Consider the following 19,044-nt stretch of genomic DNA (forward strand, 5'->3'; position numbering starts at 1 on the left):
AAAAAAGAGAGACAACGAGAGACAGAGAAAGAGAAACGAGAAAGTAAGATATATAGAGATTAAGAGAGGAGAAAAATAAAAACAGAACAAATTAGAGAATCAGTAAGAGAGGAAAATAGAGGGAGACAGAAAGAGAGCAAGAGAAAAATAAAAAGAGAGAGAAAAATAAAAAAAAGAGACAAAGAAAGAGAGAGAGAAAAAAGTCCATTGGGGCAGGAGGATAGGAAGATCGAAAAAGAACTGGACTAATAATAATAAAGAATGGACAGGTGCCATCTTTCCGTGACCCAAGAACAGGCCAGGGACCGTCAACTGTAGAAAAGTCTGTCCAGAGTTGCGTCTTCATTGTTGCCCCGACGAACAATGCGGTTAAGGGATCCCTGAATCGTGAAAAAAACAAAGAAAATTGTACGGTAGATTTTGTTATCAAACACGTCACGCTTTCATAGTGCCAAGTTTATTTTAAATCTGGTCATAGAAAATAAAAAAATAAAAGTTAATTACCTCATTAGCTACACCGCTTATCCTCAGTAGGGTCGCGGGGGTGCTTGAGCCCATCCCAGCAATCATCGGGCAGTGGGCAGGGGAAGTTAATTACCTGTTAAAATTAAAACAGAAACGCATACCTGTCAACCTGTACGTTTTTGCCGTACAAAGTACGTTTATTATGCATTTTAAGATGTGTACGACGTACAAGAAAATCTGTACAGAAAAACGCACATTTGTAAATTATGGGTACCATCCGGTATACAGTGCATCCGGAAAGTATTCACAGCGCTTCACTTTTTCCACATTTTGTTATGTTACAGCCTCATTCCAAATTGTATTCATTTAATCTCTTATCTCAAAATTCTACACAAAATACTCCATTATGACAATTTTTGGAATTTATTAAAAATAGAAAACTAAGAAATCACATTTACATAAGTATTCACAGCCTTTGATTAATACTTTGTTGATCCACTTTTGGCAGCAAATACAGCCTCAAGTCTTTTTGAATATGATCCCACAAGTTTAACACACCCATCTTTAGGCAGTTTTGCCCATTCTTCTTTGCAATAAGTCTCAAGCTCAATCAGGTTGGATGGAAGACGTTTGTGCACAGCCATTTTCAGATCTCTCCTGAGATGTTCGATCGGATTCAAGTCTGGACTCGGGCTGGGCCACTCCAGGACATTCACGGAGTGGTTCTGAAGCCAATCTTTTGAGATCTTGGCTGTGTGCTTTGGGTCGTTGTCCTGCTGAAAAACATCCCCACAGCATGATGCTGCCACCACCATGCTTCACTGTAGGGATGGTATTGGCCTGGTGAGGAGCGGTGCCTGGTTTCCTCCAAACATGGCGCCTGGCATTCACACCAAAGAGTTCAATCTTTGTCTCATCAGACCAGAGAATTTTGTTTCTCATGGTCTGAGAGTCATTCAGGTGCTTTTTTGGCAAATTCCAGACGGGCTTCCATGTTCCTTTTACTAAGGAGTGGCTTTCGTCTGGCCACTCTACCGTACAGGCCTGATTGGTGGATTGCTGCAGAGATGGTTGTCCTTCTGGAAGGCTCTCCTCGCTCCACAGAGGAACGCTGGAGCTCTGACAGACTGACCATCTGGTTCTTGGTCACCTCCCTGACTAAGGCCCTTCTTCCCCGATCGTTCAGTTTAGAAGGCCGGCCAGCTCTAGGAAGAGTCCTGGTGGTTCCAAATGTCTTCCATTTACGAATAATGGAGGCCACTGTGCTCATTGGGACCTTGAAAGCAGCAGATTTTTTTTCTGTATCCTTCCCCAGATTTGTGCCTCAAGACAATCTTGTCTCACAGGTCTACAGACAGTTCTTTTGACTTCATGCTTGGTGTTTGTGCTCTGACATGCACACTCAACTATGGGACCTTATATGGACAGGTGTGTGCCTTTCCAAATCATGTCCAATCAACTAAATTTACTGCAGGTGGACTCCAATTAAGCTGTATAAAGATCTCAAGGATGATCAGTGGAAAAAAGATGCACCTGAGCTCAATTTTGAGCTTTATGGCAAAGGCTGTGAATACTTATGTAAATGTGATTTCTTAATTTTCTATTTTTAATAAAATCAAAAAAAGTTGAAAAAAAAAAACTTTTTCACATTGTCATAATGGAGTATTTTGTGTAGAATTTTGAGATAAGAGATTAAATTAATACAATTTGGAATGAGGCTGTAACATAACAAAATGTGGAAAAAGTGAAGCGCTGTGAATACTTTCCGGATGCACTGTACACCGACTATGACAAGTCAAACAAGTTCGCCGCGGTCAGCCTCTATCTCTGTATCCTTTTTTTTCCGTTGCAAACAAAGCAAGCGGTTTGATGCTACTGTGCGCATGCATCTGCCGCCTCGGATTTCATGTGGTAGTTATGTAGTGAAAGGAAGTCCGTCTCATTTCAGAGAACTGGCTTTTTGGGCTCAACTCATTAAAGAGAGCAGGCTCTCAAACGGCTCACTTGCTTTGATGCATTATATTACGAATCATTATTGTTGTATAAAGAAGTTAAGGAAAAAAAGGAAGTATAAAATGAGAAAATGAATAAAGACATGTTTGTGGTTATCCCTTTAATCAGTATATTACCAACAACAATTTAATCCCAAAAAAGAATTAATAATTTGAATAAGAAAATGTAGTATTCTACTTAATTATATTTGCATGTATTTTTTCCTTCTACAGCCAACGTCCAAGCTCCTTAATGTTTGAACTTTTTTTTTTCTAATAAACCTCATTCATGTCGAGCAACTCAGTATCTTTCAACAAAATGTGAACAATATATATGATATAGCGAAACACATGTACAATATAACATGTTAAACTACATAAATAAACAGGTTTGAAAAAAATATGGTGTAAGATTATTTTGTAAGGGAAAATACAACATTTTGTAAAGGCATGAAGCCGTGGAGGTTGACACGTATGGGAACGTAATACCATTTATTAAGAATGTGATTTTTGAATGATCATGAGTGGGCGCGGCGTGATTGCAAAATCTCGAGTTTCACTTTCATTTCCTCACAAAGGAGAAAAAAAACAGGATAAAAGGAGTCGGGAGCCGGGAGCCGGAAGAAAGTCACACTAGCGAAAGGATGTTGAGCGTGGCTGAATTCATCACCCAGACGCTCTGTGACAACCAAGGTAGTTTGGAATTTGGGGTCCTGGATGAGAAATTCCAGCAAAATTTTCCTCATGCCGCGCCGTCGACTCTTCCTGACGTCCTCGAAAAGTCCTCCTTATTCTCCGTGCACGAGGGGGTCCTGGACCACTCTGGTATTCACACTTTTCGACGGAACAGTATTATCGTGGCCACAACTTCTCTTCGGCTCTGCCAGAAAAAAACTGACAAGTGTACCCAATGTGAAAATTTGCACTTGTGTAAGTTCTATGTGCTGGGCACATGTGTCTTTGGGTAAGTACGTCTTTCGGATTTAAATTTAACCCTTGTGTTGTTCTCATTTAGGAAGCATCTTTGCACCATTTTATAAAGCTTACATTTAAATATGAATAGAAACAACATCTCGTTGTTTTCTACTGTTGGGACTCACCTAGTTAAAGTAGTTAAAGAAGGTAAAGCACTCGTCTTGGGATCAATGGGTCTCAGGCCCGATTCCCACCTCGTCCATGTTATATGTGGGCAAGAGCATTCCTAACACTGCTATCGGTTAGTTAGTGTTTAAAAGGGAAAAGTGTGAAGCATATTGTAAAGCTCTTTGGAAGGTCTTCATTGACTTGAAAAGCGCTGTATAAATGCTGACAATTTACATCTATATGGTTCAGAGTTAACTACCGGTACTAATATATATATGATCCAAAGACGGACGACAAGAGCTTCCGTTTTCCTTAAAATTTGAAATTATAACATTTTCTCCATTAGTAATTGTTAACAGTCAGTCTTGGCCACGTTAATTGAAAAAAGTACAGTAATCAGTTATAGTTTCTCACTACTTCCTCCAAATAGTAGCTAAATTAGTAACTGAATTACTACATATTAAAAATAAATAGTCACCCGAAAAAAAAAACTAATTCTGTTGCTTTTCAAAGAGGTTGGTGTATGTCAAAGACTCAGAAATTTTTCTAGCAAATTCGAAACACTGCATTGACGTCTTTGAGTTTACTAGGAGAGATAGGTATTCTGACTATTTTTAGAGAACCGTTTTTGTTTTTTTTGACTTCTATCTCAAAAGATCCGTCTCTTTCCTGTCCCTAACGTTTCCTCGGGTTGTTTTTGTTGCTTTAATCCCTACAATAACAATTATAACATAACATAATGCACTAAATGAACATAAAGGGGAGGAAAAAGATAATGGAAAAATGAAACCAAAGGAGTAATACAATAACGAAAGGAAAAAGACAGTTTGCCCCTTGGGTAGAGTTAAACATGCCATTATCATTATTTTTCTTTATTTCCATTCATCCATCCATTATCTGCACCACTTATCCCCAGTAGGGTCAGGGGTTACTTTATTTATTTTATACTTATTTTCTGATTTTTTTTTCTCTGTATTGCTGTCTGTTCCCTTGAAAATTATTAACCATAACTTAAAAAAAACTGACTTGGCGCCCTATGCGGGAACAAAGAGGTATTACAATTCCCAGTGTCACAACGAAATGGTGAGCACTCTAATTTGTAGGGATCAGAATTTTCCGCGGATCCGCGGATTTCCGCTGTTTTTGAACCCCAAAGGTCATTAGCGTAAATCGTCTAAATTCGATGAGAAAATATTTTGGGGGGGTGAGGTATGATACGTGACTGTTTCATCACCCCAAGTTAGCAGTTAGAGATCGCGAGAAAAATCGGCAAAAAGAAGCGCAGCGCATTAGATCTATAACACACAACAAATAGATCGACTCCTACCATTGGTCGATAGGTTCGCTGATAACCAATCAGCAGAGCTTTTGTTCAGAGCATTGGCTTTCTCAAACATGGCGCTCCTTCCGGTCTTTTCAAACGGTGAAATGAGTGTTTGAAAAAGTAAATATGAAAATACTAAGAAAAGAAGACGAGGCTTTTGTCTCCGAGATTGATAAAGGAATCAAGAATAAATTTAAGTGGTCATGGCTGGAGAAGACTGTCACAGACTGACATGTATTTTCTTTAAGCATGTTCAGTTTGTGCATTCTATTTTCAAATTAATGATGAATGGTTATTAATGTATATATTTTCATATATTTTGTTGATTAGTAGCTAAATACAAGGTCCATCTTCATCATCAAAACATAACAACAATGGTGATGGTTGTAACATTGTAATCCCCCAATTGTTTTAAACATCTTAAAACTGAAAAAAATACATGGTTTCTGTTTTGTTGGATTTAATTCATTCTAGTGCAATTTTCACATAGCAAATAAGATAAATACCGTTGGCTTCGGGTGGGTTTGCCCCCCTGAGCTCCCCACCGGGCTCCGCCCTGGACCTGGCCGGGGCCTGCGGCCCCTGGACCCTGGTTATTTCAGCTGAAAATGAAAATCTCCATTCTGATCCCTGAATTTGCATTGATTTAACGTTCTTGGTGGCTGATAAATCACGTGATACAACGAATGGCTGATCTTATTAGTTGCCAACACTTTTAATCGTCGATTTTAATGGTTTTTGTCAATTCAGTATTGCAGCACTACACTGTATATGTAACACTATATGATAGTCGCTATTTTAAATGGTGACATGATCTGATATACGTGACGTAAAAACTTAAAGGAGAGCGGAAAACCACGTCAGGTGTGCGGGGACACACCGCCGTTGGAGTTCTGCAGCCAAAGTAACGCAATGCTTTTGACCGTCAGTAACGATAACTGCGAAAAAAGTAATAAGTTAGATCACCTTGTTATTGAAAAAATAACCCTGTTATTCCTTACACTGTTACCAATGCCCAACTGAGTAAAAGAGTAATGTAAATAATAAATGGCTTGCACTAGCGCTTTTCAAGTCACTAAAAATCTCCTTGAACGATTCGATTCACGATGTGCCTCACACCAATGTTCCCTCTAAGCTGCGTGTGTGCGCAATTGCGCCCTACCCAGAGCTTTTCCACGCACAAAAAAATCTAGCCAGCTCACAAAAATGAGGGCTCGAAATTGCCAATTAAAAAGTGAATTAAGTCAAAGTTACAGTGCATGAAGGTAAAAATACACGGGTTCCCCTGACGCTGTGTCCTAAATGTGGTATTTTGAAGTCAATGTCAAAGTAGAACGAAGTTGAGTAAAGTCAGTAGAGTTTTTCGAGAATCGGCTTCTTCGGCTCGGCTCACTAAAAAGAATTTTGGGTCCCAAACGCCTCTTCAGGTTGTTTTTGCTTCTTTAATCCTTACACGACCAAATATTATGTAAAATTGTGCACAAAATGACTTAAAGGAAGGGGGGAAATAGAACAAAAAAGAAAAAAACCCAAAATGAAAAAGTAGTGAAAAGCTGAGAAAAAAACGAAACAAAAGGAGAGAAAAAGAGAAAAAAAGAGCAGGACAAATTCAGAAAAAAAAGCCAGAAGAAAAGAAAGAAGCAAAAAAAAAGGAAAACAGGTAATAGAGAACAAAAAAGCAAGAAAAAAGTAACAGCTAAGAAAAAATAAACACAATAAGATTTTTTTTTTTAAAAAAGGAGAAAAAAACAGGGAGAAAGAGGAAAACGTTTGAAAACGTTAAAAATGTAATTAAATACAGTTCTGTATCGTGCAACCAACTAAATAAGCCCCCAAAATGTTATTATTATGCGACACAAGATACCAGGAATAAAAGAAATGGAAATCTTGTAAAATAAATGACGTTTGTAGGCCCTGCAACCTTTGCAATCGTACATTAGTCAATTCTTTCAAAAGTGAAAAATAATTTTGCACTGCCGGAAACTCAGCAGAGTGTAACGTTATGTCATGTTTTGGACATGTTTGATTGCGATTTAGTTGCCAATGTTGTTTCAAGCGTTGCTCACCGGCTTTGTGTGAACGCTCAGACCCATGAAAAATTAGAGGGAACATTGCTTCACACTTACCCGTTCACACACACACGCTCACACAATGATAGCAGCGTCAGCGTCGACCTTGCATTCGGAGGAGCTGGGAATTAAACTTGCGACCTCTCAGCGTTAAAACGACACTCTACCTTCTGAGCTACCTTAAAAACAATCTCATCTCATCTCATTAGCTGCACCGCTTATCCTCAGTAGGGTCGCGGGGTACCTTAAAAACAATTAATGTTTAATTGCCTTTTGTACATATATTATTGCAAATCCCCGCTACAAACAGTGAAGACGATTACATACTTTCAAAAAAAGATCAATGTTTGTAACATTTTATGCGTGTGGCGTACAGTAGCACCAAAGCAAATGTCAGCATATCGGTGATTCTAAGATAGCAGTTATGTATAGTACACATCTATTGAGTTTTTGTATCAATAATGCTTTTTAGCAGTGAAATCCTTCATATCTGGATAATCGAGTGCAGTTGAACGATGACCTCAGTCCGAGTCGCTGCTGCTACTGCTGCTGCTGCTACTTGAAGAATACTGCGGGGACAAATTAAACATTTGTCAGTGCATTATTGAATGAAAAATGTATTAATAAAAGTATAACTAGTCATGTTTGACTGTTGAAGCTCAAATTCAACAGTAGTCAATCCTCCAAAGAGGAGCATTCTACCCTTGACACCAGCACTGTAAAAACATCAACATACTACACGTTGTGACAGTCAAATGCATGCAAGTGTAAAAAAAAGATTTCATTAATTAAAAAATTAACACAAAGGGAAACTGTTTAATAATATTTAACCACTAGATGTCACTGTATTGTGTAGTACAACCTAAGACAAGAGTGACAAAGCTTAGGGAAGATTTACCCACTATGGAGACTCGAATTTATCAATCCACATCATTTTTCTTTGCGTGTTTTTTTTTTTTTCCCGCTAAGACAGGTTTCAGACAGTTTGAGGTTTCTTGGGATACCCTGAGCAACAAAATGGCGGTCAATCATGTAAGCGCCCCCTGGTCAGACTCATGTCATGTAAAATAAAAACAAATTTCTTGACGTACAAGTATCTTTTTTAAATGCACGTTCATGTGGTAATCCATGATTTTTTTTTTCCAACTAAGAGGCGTGAGAAAATACACACTGTTGCCTTATATATTTTTCTAACTGTGCACTACTTAATAATTAGTTTCAGGATACATATTTTTTTCAAAAAAGGGAAAAATATAAATAAGAAAGAAACAAAAATACAAACAAACTAAAATGGTAACCCTAATCCTAACCTCCAAACACTTACTCTAACCCATAACTTGACTAAAACGTTCCCTATTCAAAGGAACTGTTTGCATTATTTAGCAATCCAGGTTACTTACAAAAGCCTTGAACATACTTATACAAACCGTAAATATACAAAATTTAGCACTTTAATCTTGTTGCAAACAATTTTCATTACATGAAATTCAATTCAATAACAATACACCATCTTCTAAGAGTACCGGCAAAACCAAAATCCTTGTTGTAGGCTGGGCAGAAAGAGTGGTGCGTTTTGAACACTCCATAGTCTCCATAGTTTGTATTCTTCCTTGTGGTTTTAGCACTTGTTTTGGGTTGCAAGACATATCACAGCAACATCCAGTGATCAAATAATACACTTTGTACCTTTAAAGAAGGCTCAACTTTTTCCAAAAGTAAATAATATCAAATCATTCAGTCACCCACCTTGTAGCCATGCGGATAGGAACCATAATTATACAACTTGCGCATTTTTTTCAGCTTTTTCCCTTTCTTCAACTTTTTGTGGGCTTTATGTGCCACTAATCCAACGGCCATATTAGTCAGGACCCCAGTTATCCCCCCTTTCATGGGGTACCCCCCATGGTAGGCATGTCCCATGTTGTTGTAGTGACCCCGATAAAGGTGGTTTTGGCAGCCTTTTGGAGGTTGCGAGTAAGCACCGGGGTGGAATCCTCCAACGGGGGCAATTGGGTACCCACCCGGCGCCATAGGGTAGGTGTGAGGTGCTGGACCACTCACGTAGGGCGTTACAACCGGGGAGGCGTTGGGTATCACACCCATTGGATACTGGGCAGAGGGGTACTGTTGATATGGGGGCTGGGGAGGTGTTACTGGTGGGACCAATGTAGGGTTTGTATGGTAAGTCGAGTAGGTGGGGTTATAACCGGGAGGGTAGGCTGGGTTGAATGCCCCTGATGTAAATAAACAGAAAGTATTTTCATTACTTGTAATAATGTTAAACCACTGCAACTATAATTATAGTTATGTTATGTCCAGTACAGTTACCTTGATTTGGCCACATAGTTATACTTCAAAAATGATTGAAAGTTCTGGTAAAACAAAGGAAAACATTAACAGAAATAACATTTCATTGAACATATCACATTATATCAAATAATATCAATATACACTGCAAAAAATGGTGTTCGGTTTGCCGACCGTATCTATATAAATACACATATACATATATATACACACACACACACATACATATATATATATATATATATATATATATATATATATATATATATATATATATATATATATATATATATATATATATATATATATATACACATAGAGAGAGAAAGAGAAAGAGAGATAGATAGATAGATAGATAGATAGATAGATAGATAGATAGATAGATAGATAGATAGATAGATAGATAGATAGATAGATAGATACATACAGTGGCTTGCAAAACTTTTTGCCCCCCTTGAACTTTATGACCTTTTGCCACATTTCAGACTTCAAATATAAAGATATAAAACTGTAATTTCTTCTGAAGCATCAACAATAGGTGGGACACAATCATGAAGTGGAACACACTTTTTTGGATATTTTAAACTTTTTTAACAAAAAAAAAAAAAAAAGAAAAAGTGGGTGTGCAAAATTATTCAGCCCCATTGAGTTAATACTTTGTAGCGCCACATTTTGCTGCGAATACAGTAGCAAGTCGCTTGGGGTATGTATCAGTTTTGCACAGCGAGAAACTGATATTTTTGCCCATTGCTCCTTGAAAAACAGCTTAATCTCAGTGAGGTTGGATGGAAAGCATTATGAACAGCAGTTTTCAGTTCTTTCCACAGATTGTCAATTGGATTGAGGTCTGGACTCTGATTTGGCCATTTAACACCAAGATGTGTCTTTTGGGGAATGTTTCCATTGTAGCTTTTACTTTTTATGTTTTGGATCATTGTCTTGTTGGAAGACAAATCTCCGTCCCAGTCTCAGGTCTTTAGCGGTCTCCATCAGGTTTGCTTCCAGAATGATCCTGTGTTTAGCTCCATCCATCTTCCCATCAATTTTAACCATCTTCCCTGTCCCTGCTGAATAAAAGCAGGCCCAAACCATGATGCTAGCACCACCATGTTTGACTGTGGGGATGGTGTGTTGAGGTTGATGAGCTGTGCTGCTTTTACACCAAACATAGCGTCTTGCATTGTTGCCTAAAAGTTCAAATTTGGTCTCATCTGACCAGAGCACCTTCTTCCACATGTTTGGTATGTCTCCCAGGTGGATTGTGGCAAACTTTAGACGACACCTTTTATAGATATCTTTAAGAAATGGCTTCCTTCTTGCCACTCTTCCATAAAGGCCAGATTTGTGCAGTATACGACTGATTGTTGTCCTATGGACAGATTCTCCCACCTCAGCTGTATACCTCAGCAGTTCATCCAGATTGACCATGGGCCTCTTGGCTGCATCTCTGATCAGTTTTCTCCTTGTATGAGCTGAAGGTTTAGGGGGACGGCCCGATCTTGGTAGATGTGCATTGGTCTGATACTAATTTCATTTCAATATTATTGCTTGCACAGTGCTCCTTGGGGTATTTAAAGCTTGGGAAATCTTTTTGTATCCAAATCCAGCTTTAAACCTCTCCACAACAGGGTTAGGGTTAGGGTTAGGTTTAGGGTTAGGGTTAGGGTTAGGGTTAGGGTTAGGGCCTACCTGGTGTGTTCTTTGTTCTTCGTGATGCTCTCTGCGCTTTAAACAGACCCCTGAGACTATGACAGTGCAGGTGCATTTATACAGAGACTTGATTACACACAGGTGGATTCCATTTATCATCATTAGTCATTTAGATCAACATTGAATCATTTAGAGATCCTCACTGAACTTCTGGACAGAGTTTGCTGCACTGAAAGTAAAGGGGCTAAATAATTTTGCACACCCACTTTTTCGTTTTTTATTTGTTAAAAAAGTTTAAAATATCCAATAAAGTGTGTTTCACTTCACAATTGTGTCCCACTTATTGTTGATGCTTTACAAGAAATTACAGTTTTATATCTTTATGTTTGAAGTCTGAAATGTGGCAAAAGGTCACAAAGTTCAAGGGGGGCAAATCGTTTTGCAAGCCACTGTATATATAGACATATATATAGATACATACATAGATACATACATAGATATATACATATATGTATAGATATAGATATACAGTGGAACCTCAGTTTTCGAACGCCTCTCAGTTCGAACAAATCGGAGTCCGACCAAAAATTTCGAGAAATGCGTGGGTGCGTACGCTAGGGTGCGATGCTGAGCGGTGTACGGGTGTTTTAGCCCCTTATTATGCCTCCGAAGAAAGTCAGTGCAAGCAGCAAAGTTGCTACAGGTGAAAAAGGAAAAGTAGTGCGTACAACTATTGCATTTAAGAAAGAATTAATAGCCAAATATGAAGGTGTGCGAGCCCCTTCTGCTGACCACCTTAAAGGTAAGAAATCCTATTCATAAGATTACGATAACGCGAACGTACGATTAGCCTGGGTTAGCTTTAAGTTTACGTTAAACATTTAGGGTGTTGGAACGGAGCCCAACATTGAGGGTGTTGTAACGGAGCCCCCTTTCCAATGAACCGCTCACCACTTGTTGTGGAGACCCGGGTGCTAAATGACTTGTAAACGATCTGATTTTTTTATTTTTTCACGTTTATGTTAGCATAATCTTTCGTACGGAAGATTACGATAACGCGAACGTACGATTGGCCTGGGTTAGCTTTATGTTTACGTTAAACATTCATGGTAAACATTCAGGGTGTTGGAACGGATTAAAGCGATTTATATTATTTTTAATGGGAAAAATGATTTCCGTGATCGAACAAATCGGTTTTCGAACAGGGTTCTGGAACGGATTATGGTCGAGAACCGAGGTTCCACTGTATAGATATATAGATATAGATGGATACATAGATATATATAGATATCGATATACATTCAATCCATACAAAAATTACAATGTGATTAAGTATTTTTTATTTGGGCAGAAAAAGTTTGTTAATGATATCCACATTTTTTTCATTTTACTGCAAATAAACTGTAAAATAAAATAAATAACTCAGCTTGCAATATTACCTGCTAGAATGTTTTTGTGATCTTATATTGCACATTTTCAATGTTTAAAAATGTTTAAATGTTTTTTTTTTAATTTTATTTAACAAATTATTTGAAATATACAATATTATTAAAACTATCCACATTTTTCTTGCATCTTATTCAATGCATAGAAAATCAATACTGTGTTTTGGTATTTATTTAGTTTTAGTAGAAAATGTGTCAGAAAATATTGTATAACATAAAATATCCTCATTGTTTAATTTAAAAATATATAAATAAATAAATAAATAACTCACAACAAGCAACATTACCTCCTATCAAGACAATACGTATTCAATGTACAAAAAAATATATCTCTGATTAAATATTTTTGTTTAAAGATAAAGTAAACTAAAATAACCCTACGATAAGGAAAATGACATGCCAATCTGATGTGTTTGTTATGTAAATGCTATTATATAATACAATTATCAAAATTACAATTTTCTGAAGCCACAAAAGTTTTAGCCTCTAAATTCAGTACTAATGATAAATATACAAATATAAAACACATTATTCAAACTTACCAATAAAAAATAATTTAGATTAACAAAGTCAAAAATCCAAAATGAGTCAAACGAATGACCAAGACTAGTTTATGTAAAAGCCCCCTTGGGATGAAAAAATATTGTATATGTCTTACCGTACTTATAAACGAATCACAAAAAGAACACCTTTGGTTGTTGCTCTCTCGGCTGTCTTCCGCATTCAAGTTGCAGTAACAGTGAAAAGAAACATTCCAGAAAGCCACACCTAAACTTTTAAACACACCACATTACTTCTTGTTTGACACCACAGAACAGGTAAATATCAGGTGTCGCAACGCAACACTTGAATCTAGACTATTGTTTTAGGACCGGAAATACGCGGATGACGTGATTTTGCCCCTTAAAACGTCATTGGCCACACCATTAGATATTTTTACCAGGGTTGGGCACATTTCTTTGCAAAAGTGATTTTTTAGGACCTGAATTATGCTTTAGTAAAAATAATTAGTTACCAGGGAAAGTAACTTTTTCTGCTACTTTGAAAAGAAGTTTGTAGTATGTCAAAGAATTCAAAATTTCCTGAGCAAATCCAAAACACGGAAACGTATGTAAGCATGCACAGAAACGTAGGTAACAAGCAGGAAAACAAACATTTACACGCAGAAAAATGTACGTAAAACGCACCAAAAGGTATGTAAGCACTTACGAAAACATACGTAAACACACACAAAAACGGACGTAAACAAGCATGACACTGTACATGACGCACAATACTTTTCGTAAAAACTCACAAAAGCGTATGATAACTCGCACAAAAACGTATGTAAACACGCACAAAAACGTAGGTAAACACCTAAAACCTGCATTAAAAAACTGCGTAAATACACAGACAAATTTAAGTTAATGCACGCAAGAGTACTTGAAAAGACAAAACAATATGAATGTAAACGCACGCAGGAAAATGTATCTTAAAAAAAACAAAAATGTACGTAAACACGCACAAAAGCATACACAACGCCAAGCTTTTGACCATTATTAACAGAAACAGTGTTGTAATGGCAAAAAAAAAAAAGGTAGATTACTGAGGTTACTAAAAACAGCGATCTATATATAGTGTTATTCCCAACATTGCTTATAATGAGTTGATTTGTGACATGAAAGCAGTCCAAATACAGTATTTTCTGAACTATAAAGCACACCTCCAAAAGCAGCTGTAGGCGAAACAGTTTTGGATAGATTATAAGGCGCATGAAATTAAAAGTACTTTAACAGATCACCGTCTTATATTGATTTCACTGTATTTTATAACTCAACCGAGAATGAGGGCTACAAAGCTCAAGGACACATACAAACAATGGAGACACAAAGTGATCAAAAAGCACTCCAGTAAGGCCGCTCTATTTCGAACTTCAGGTATTGCTGTTTCACTGCTTCACGGATTTTGAATTGAATTGTCTTTATTCCAATGGATATCAACGTATCGTGCTTTTGTTCTGCAGCAGACAACACACAGCAAAAACTATGACAGGGCAGATGGCTGTTTGTGTGGGTTTGGGATGGGTATGATTACCTAAGTGCGCAACTGTAATTGGCTGGTGTATGCTGTCTATCGAGCAGCGTGGTGGGCCCACAAGTCAATGTGTCCACTCAAAAGAAACTGCGAAGCACGGCTACAGCTAGCTTTTAGCAGCTTGTTACAGTTAAAAGAACCATTCAGCAATTAAATCAGACTCTCAGTCTGAAGAGTACAATAAAGAGGTGATCATCAAAAGGTGCCGCGTGGATTGTTATTGCGTCCAGGAAGGGACTGTGGTGGCGTTGAGAGAGATAGCAATATCGAGGCTACAGGTCCGGCCTACTGCTACTACTAAGCTATATAACAACCTTCACAAACTACCCCTAAGGAGCTTGTATCCCACCAACACTAGATTCAGATTCAGTTATATTACTGAGGTTACTAAAAAACGCTTGTATTTCGATCATCGCAGAAACATGGCTAAATTGAGGAAATCCTGTGCTAGAGGCAGCTAGCCAGCCTCTCTCTAAATAGCTTTGTTACACTGAAAGTAGAAGCAGTGTCTGAAACTCGTAACAAAAAGTTACCGTACACCAGGGAAGACATCTCTGAAAAGTTGCCTGCCCAGCCATAAAGTTGCCTGCCCCATTTTTTCCAACTTGAAACACAATAAGACGACTAATCGCAAAAAAAAAACCCATTGTTGCAATGTATGAAGGTATGATAATCAGAATATACAACAGAACAACACTTAAAAATTAAGTTTATTATAAATCTACTTTAACATTCATTGCATGTATATGACATCGCTGTTTTCCATCAGCCATCAGTATGTACCTGTATTTACTCGTCTTCATTCATGCAATGTTTGCGTTGCGTCGTCTGCTACAAGCCACGTGAACTCCTCTTTCCACGATGCTTTTAATGTACGTTTTGTAGCGTCATCAATTTTGTTAGCTTCTTTCGAATCTTTCTCTGGGGCTGAGGTTTTGGCTTGATTCCTAACCACTTATCAATTTTTCTTGTGTTCTCTCTGCGTCTTCTTTGGAAAATGATATGCAAATGTGCGACCTTATAACGCTCGGGAAAGTCCGGAAGCACTAAGTTATTCGATGCAGGCTTCTGATCGGCTGCCGAGTATGCAAATTGCCAAACGAACCGAAATTCTGAAATTTTCAAACCGAACGAAGTTTTCGAAATCAGAATAAAGCAAATGTTTGATTTGGGAAAAAAATATATATCTATTTTTTTTTTCTTGAAAAAGTTGTCGGCCACCCGGGCATAGACGTTGCGTACGTTGTACGCCCGACGTATACGTTACAAAGCAGGCTGAATGATGAAGCCCTTTGAGACTCCTTGTGATTAAGGGCTATAATAAGCATGACTTGACTATAAAGATAAAGATAAACAAAGTTAAGTTTAACTTACTTTTGGAAGAGTTAGGTGACTTCCTCCTCCATGGTAAAAAGTGGATGAACAAAAAGCAATCCAACCATTTTCTCAACCTCATCAAGCTTTCTTGTTCCACGTTCATTTCAAAAGAAACGGCTTGCCTCTTCTTTAGCTTTTTACACCAACCATATCAAATGGATACACGAGATATTGAACAATAAAAATGTCAAAGTTCTTTGCGCGCTAGAGATATAGTGCAGTGTGTTTACACACAAATTAGAAAGTAGAAGCTGGATTTCCTCTTTGGGGTGGATGCTGGGTGACATCTCACAGTGCCACGTGGCAGAAAGAAGCACCACAGCATTGTCCACTACTCAGAAAAAGGTGCACAAATTACAAAATCCAACTTACAGCAATCTATCTATCTATCTATCTATCTATCTATCTATCTATCTATCTATCTATCTATCTATCTATCTATCTATCTATAGGCCCAAATGATCTATTGTATAAGAGTAGCTTTGGTTATTCACGCATCAAACCCAAACTTGCGCTCACCAAGATTGAAATGTTGTGGAGGTATTTGAACTGATAGCATTTTATCACCAATCCATATGTACTCATGAAAAAAGCCATAGGTTCAAGACCCCTGGACGTTATTGGACAACAAAATGTGGCGTAAAAATGCTATTACGTTCTATTAGTTTGTGGAAAAGTCCAACTCTCTGGGTGATAGAAAGCATGTTCCTCTGCTTTTTGGGCTTTTGTCAGTCTCGAGCGTTTTGTTTACATTATGCCATTTAGAAAAACTTGAAATTAAAAAAGGTTTGCGCAAAGGTAATGTAGGTTCACCAAGCAGTTTTACATATGTGTGTACAACTGAGACTGCAACGTTTTGGCGCCCTGGCAGAAAAGGCGCAGGGCGACTGTATAGCCCAGTGGAAAAGTTTTTTTCCCACATTACCCTTTTTGTTATTTGATTACTTCCCTCTGGGCAGCACGGCAGATGAGTGGTTAGCATGTCCGCGGCACAGTTCTTAGGTCATTGGATAAAATCCAGCTACCAGCCTACCTGTGCAGAGTTTGCATGTTCTCCCCGTGTTTGTGTGGCTTTCCTCTGGGCACTCCGGTTTCCTCCCACGTTCCAAAAATATGCATGTTAGGTTTATTGGCCGATCTTAATTGTCCCTTGGTATGAATGAGCGAGTGAGTTGTATGTCTCTGTTTTCCCTGTGACTGGCCGGCAACCAGTTTGGGATGTTCCCTGCCCACACCCCGAAGACAGCTGGGATGGGTTCCAGCACCCATGCGACCCGACTGAGGATAAGTGGTACAGATAATGGATGGATGGATGATTATTTCTCTCTACAGAGCAAACATTGAAGCAATCCATCTACATTGGCAATGAATGCAAAATATTCGGTCCAAGGAACATGAAATCCTTTATTCTCCTTAGTTTTATTTCTCTTTATACCTTTGGGATCCATTTCTGGTTTGTTGCCTTGCTGGGGACGCTTTTACTTTAAAAGGGGGCGGAGAGTGGAGAGAAAGATTAAGGCGGAGGAGCAATGTACTGGTGTCAGCTCATAGAGAGTGACTTAACTTGAACCAGCATCTCATTGAAATGTAAAATCTGTTCCACACTGGAAATCGTTAAAACTGTCTGTCTGTGTCATGTTTATCCCCCAACAGCAACTATATTAAAATAAGAATATATTTTCCTCCCCAATCTTTATCAATGTGCAAACATTTTTGGAAAAGCGCCATGAAGTTGTTTGGCAGCACTACAGAGCCGCATGCCGCTCCTGAGCTGCGTACTGCCGACCCCCGGTTTAGCCAATCAAAACTGTGTGAAATAAACTGATACAGCAAGGGATTACTGTATATGTAAACCTGTCTGTCTATCTGTTTAGAGATAAGTGTAATTATATACACAACCTGACTTGGCCTCATAATGCAGAGCTGTTGAAGAAATTTGCCGTAAAACATCTTTCTGAAGTTCAGTTGTTCCAGTTGTTACTGCAGAACGACCCCTACCTTCTTCCTGATGTAAGCAATACTGTTACTAATTGATGCTCACTTCTTTATTCTTCACATTCGTGTCTTCTCTGATACATACCTGTCAACCTCCACGGCTCCATGCCCTTACAAACTGTCGTATTTTCCCTTATGAAATACAAAAAAATCTTACACTTTTTTTTCCCCCAAACGTGTTTATTTATGTAGTTTAACATGTTATATTGTACATGTGTTTCGTTATATCATTCTGTACATATTCTTAATGATAAAAAAAAACAAACAAAAAAAACAAGAACAATTGTAATCAGTGTAACTAAAATATCCTTTAATAACACTTTAAATTTAAATGAGTAAATAAAGATATTTTTGGAGGAAAAAATTAGTTGGCATTTCTATTTTGTAAACCGAACTACAATATCAACCATTGATGTCTAGTGGAAGCGCAGCAGAATGTGCGTTCACGCGAGGGGGGGATGATTTTGCAGGGGAGTCGAAATTAGGCACTACAGCGGCAGACGCATGCGTCAAACAGCAAACGCATCAAACGCAAATGCAACAAAAAAAAACATACCGCAAAGAACTTGTTTGACTTGATTGATTTGCCGATTCGTGATAGTCGGTGTATACCGGAAGGTACCTATAATTGACAAATTTACGTTTTTCCGTACACATTTTCTTGTACGTCGTACATGTCTTAAAATGCATAATAAACGTACTTTGTACGGCAAAAACGTACAGGTTGACAGGTATGCTGATAGGTAGAAAGATCTGTTGATGCAGCCTGAATTGAGTTTTTCTGGAATTTCTTGCAGATCTGTCCACACTACAACATGGGCGAGAGTGGTCTGTGTATGTTCTTTTCCAAGTGCCACAAACTTCATATCTGTAAGTTCTATTTCACCAAAGGATTCTGCAAACAAGGCTCATCATGTTCCAGGAGCCATCATGTTGATTCTATGGCACACAAGAGTTTTGAAAGATTCAGTCTGGAGATGATTAAGGGTCTTCCAAAGGCCTACAAAAATAAATACATGATTATGAATATTCAGGAAAGTCAAGCAACTGCCGGTTCTGGTAATAAAACAATTTCTGAACGATTATCAGTCATCATCTTTGTTCCAGAATGTTTTTTACATGTCCTCTCTGTTCCTCTCCCCAGAACTCCAGCCACTTAAAATGAGTTTGGCTATGTCATTGGGTTCAACTAAGCCAGTCAATGCTTCCGGCCAAAATGAAATCTGCCTCTTTTTCCTGATCAAGAAATGCACTTTTAATGGTAA

The 19,044-nt window shown here is 38.1% G+C and overlaps 2 protein-coding genes across 5 annotated transcripts in view; one reads left to right on the forward strand and one right to left on the reverse strand.

Moving 5' to 3' along the window:
* The first annotated feature begins 3,051 nt into the window (after nucleotides 1-3,051).
* Nucleotides 3,052-19,044, forward strand: part of parp12a (poly (ADP-ribose) polymerase family, member 12a) — a 35,344-nt gene continuing 19,351 nt past the window's right edge. For all 3 annotated transcript variants that reach the window (XM_088340994.1, XM_088340995.1, XM_088340993.1), the window contains exons 1-4: nucleotides 3,052-3,420; nucleotides 17,659-17,794; nucleotides 18,577-18,838; nucleotides 18,924-19,040. In XM_088340994.1, coding sequence (XP_088197120.1) covers nucleotides 3,101-3,420; nucleotides 17,659-17,794; nucleotides 18,577-18,838; nucleotides 18,924-19,040 — 835 coding nt within the window. In that variant the 5' untranslated portion in view covers nucleotides 3,052-3,100. The remainder of the gene's footprint in view (nucleotides 3,421-17,658; nucleotides 17,795-18,576; nucleotides 18,839-18,923; nucleotides 19,041-19,044) is intronic.
* Nucleotides 7,174-13,507, reverse strand: LOC148363344 (uncharacterized). 2 transcript variants are annotated; one of them, XM_088341003.1, is made up of 5 exons: nucleotides 13,350-13,507; nucleotides 12,993-13,107; nucleotides 9,261-9,304; nucleotides 8,679-9,166; nucleotides 7,174-7,501 (listed from the first exon to the last, which is right to left on the reverse strand). In XM_088341003.1, the coding sequence occupies exons 3-5, from the start codon at nucleotides 9,274-9,276 to the stop codon at nucleotides 7,454-7,456; spliced, it is 552 nt and encodes a 183-aa protein (XP_088197129.1). In that variant the 5' UTR covers nucleotides 9,277-9,304; nucleotides 12,993-13,107; nucleotides 13,350-13,507; the 3' UTR covers nucleotides 7,174-7,453. The 2 variants fall into 2 exon arrangements, with proteins under 2 accessions (XP_088197129.1, XP_088197128.1); XM_088341002.1 differs by lacking the exon at nucleotides 13,350-13,507 and having other exon boundaries at nucleotides 12,993-13,291.

Source organism: Urocampus carinirostris, chromosome 7 (genome assembly GCF_059441175.1).
Source record: "Urocampus carinirostris isolate Australia breed hairy pipefish chromosome 7, RoL_Ucar_1.0, whole genome shotgun sequence".
Lineage (NCBI taxonomy): Eukaryota > Metazoa > Chordata > Actinopteri > Syngnathiformes > Syngnathidae > Urocampus > Urocampus carinirostris.

Bases quoted from the DNA above. Each gene is read 5' to 3' on its own strand.
- LOC148363344 (XM_088341003.1), bottom strand. The intron at 7,502-8,678 runs GTGGGTGACTGA...TTGTCCCCGCAG, and splicing joins CCTATCCGCATGGCTACAAG to TATTCTTCAAGTAGCAGCAG.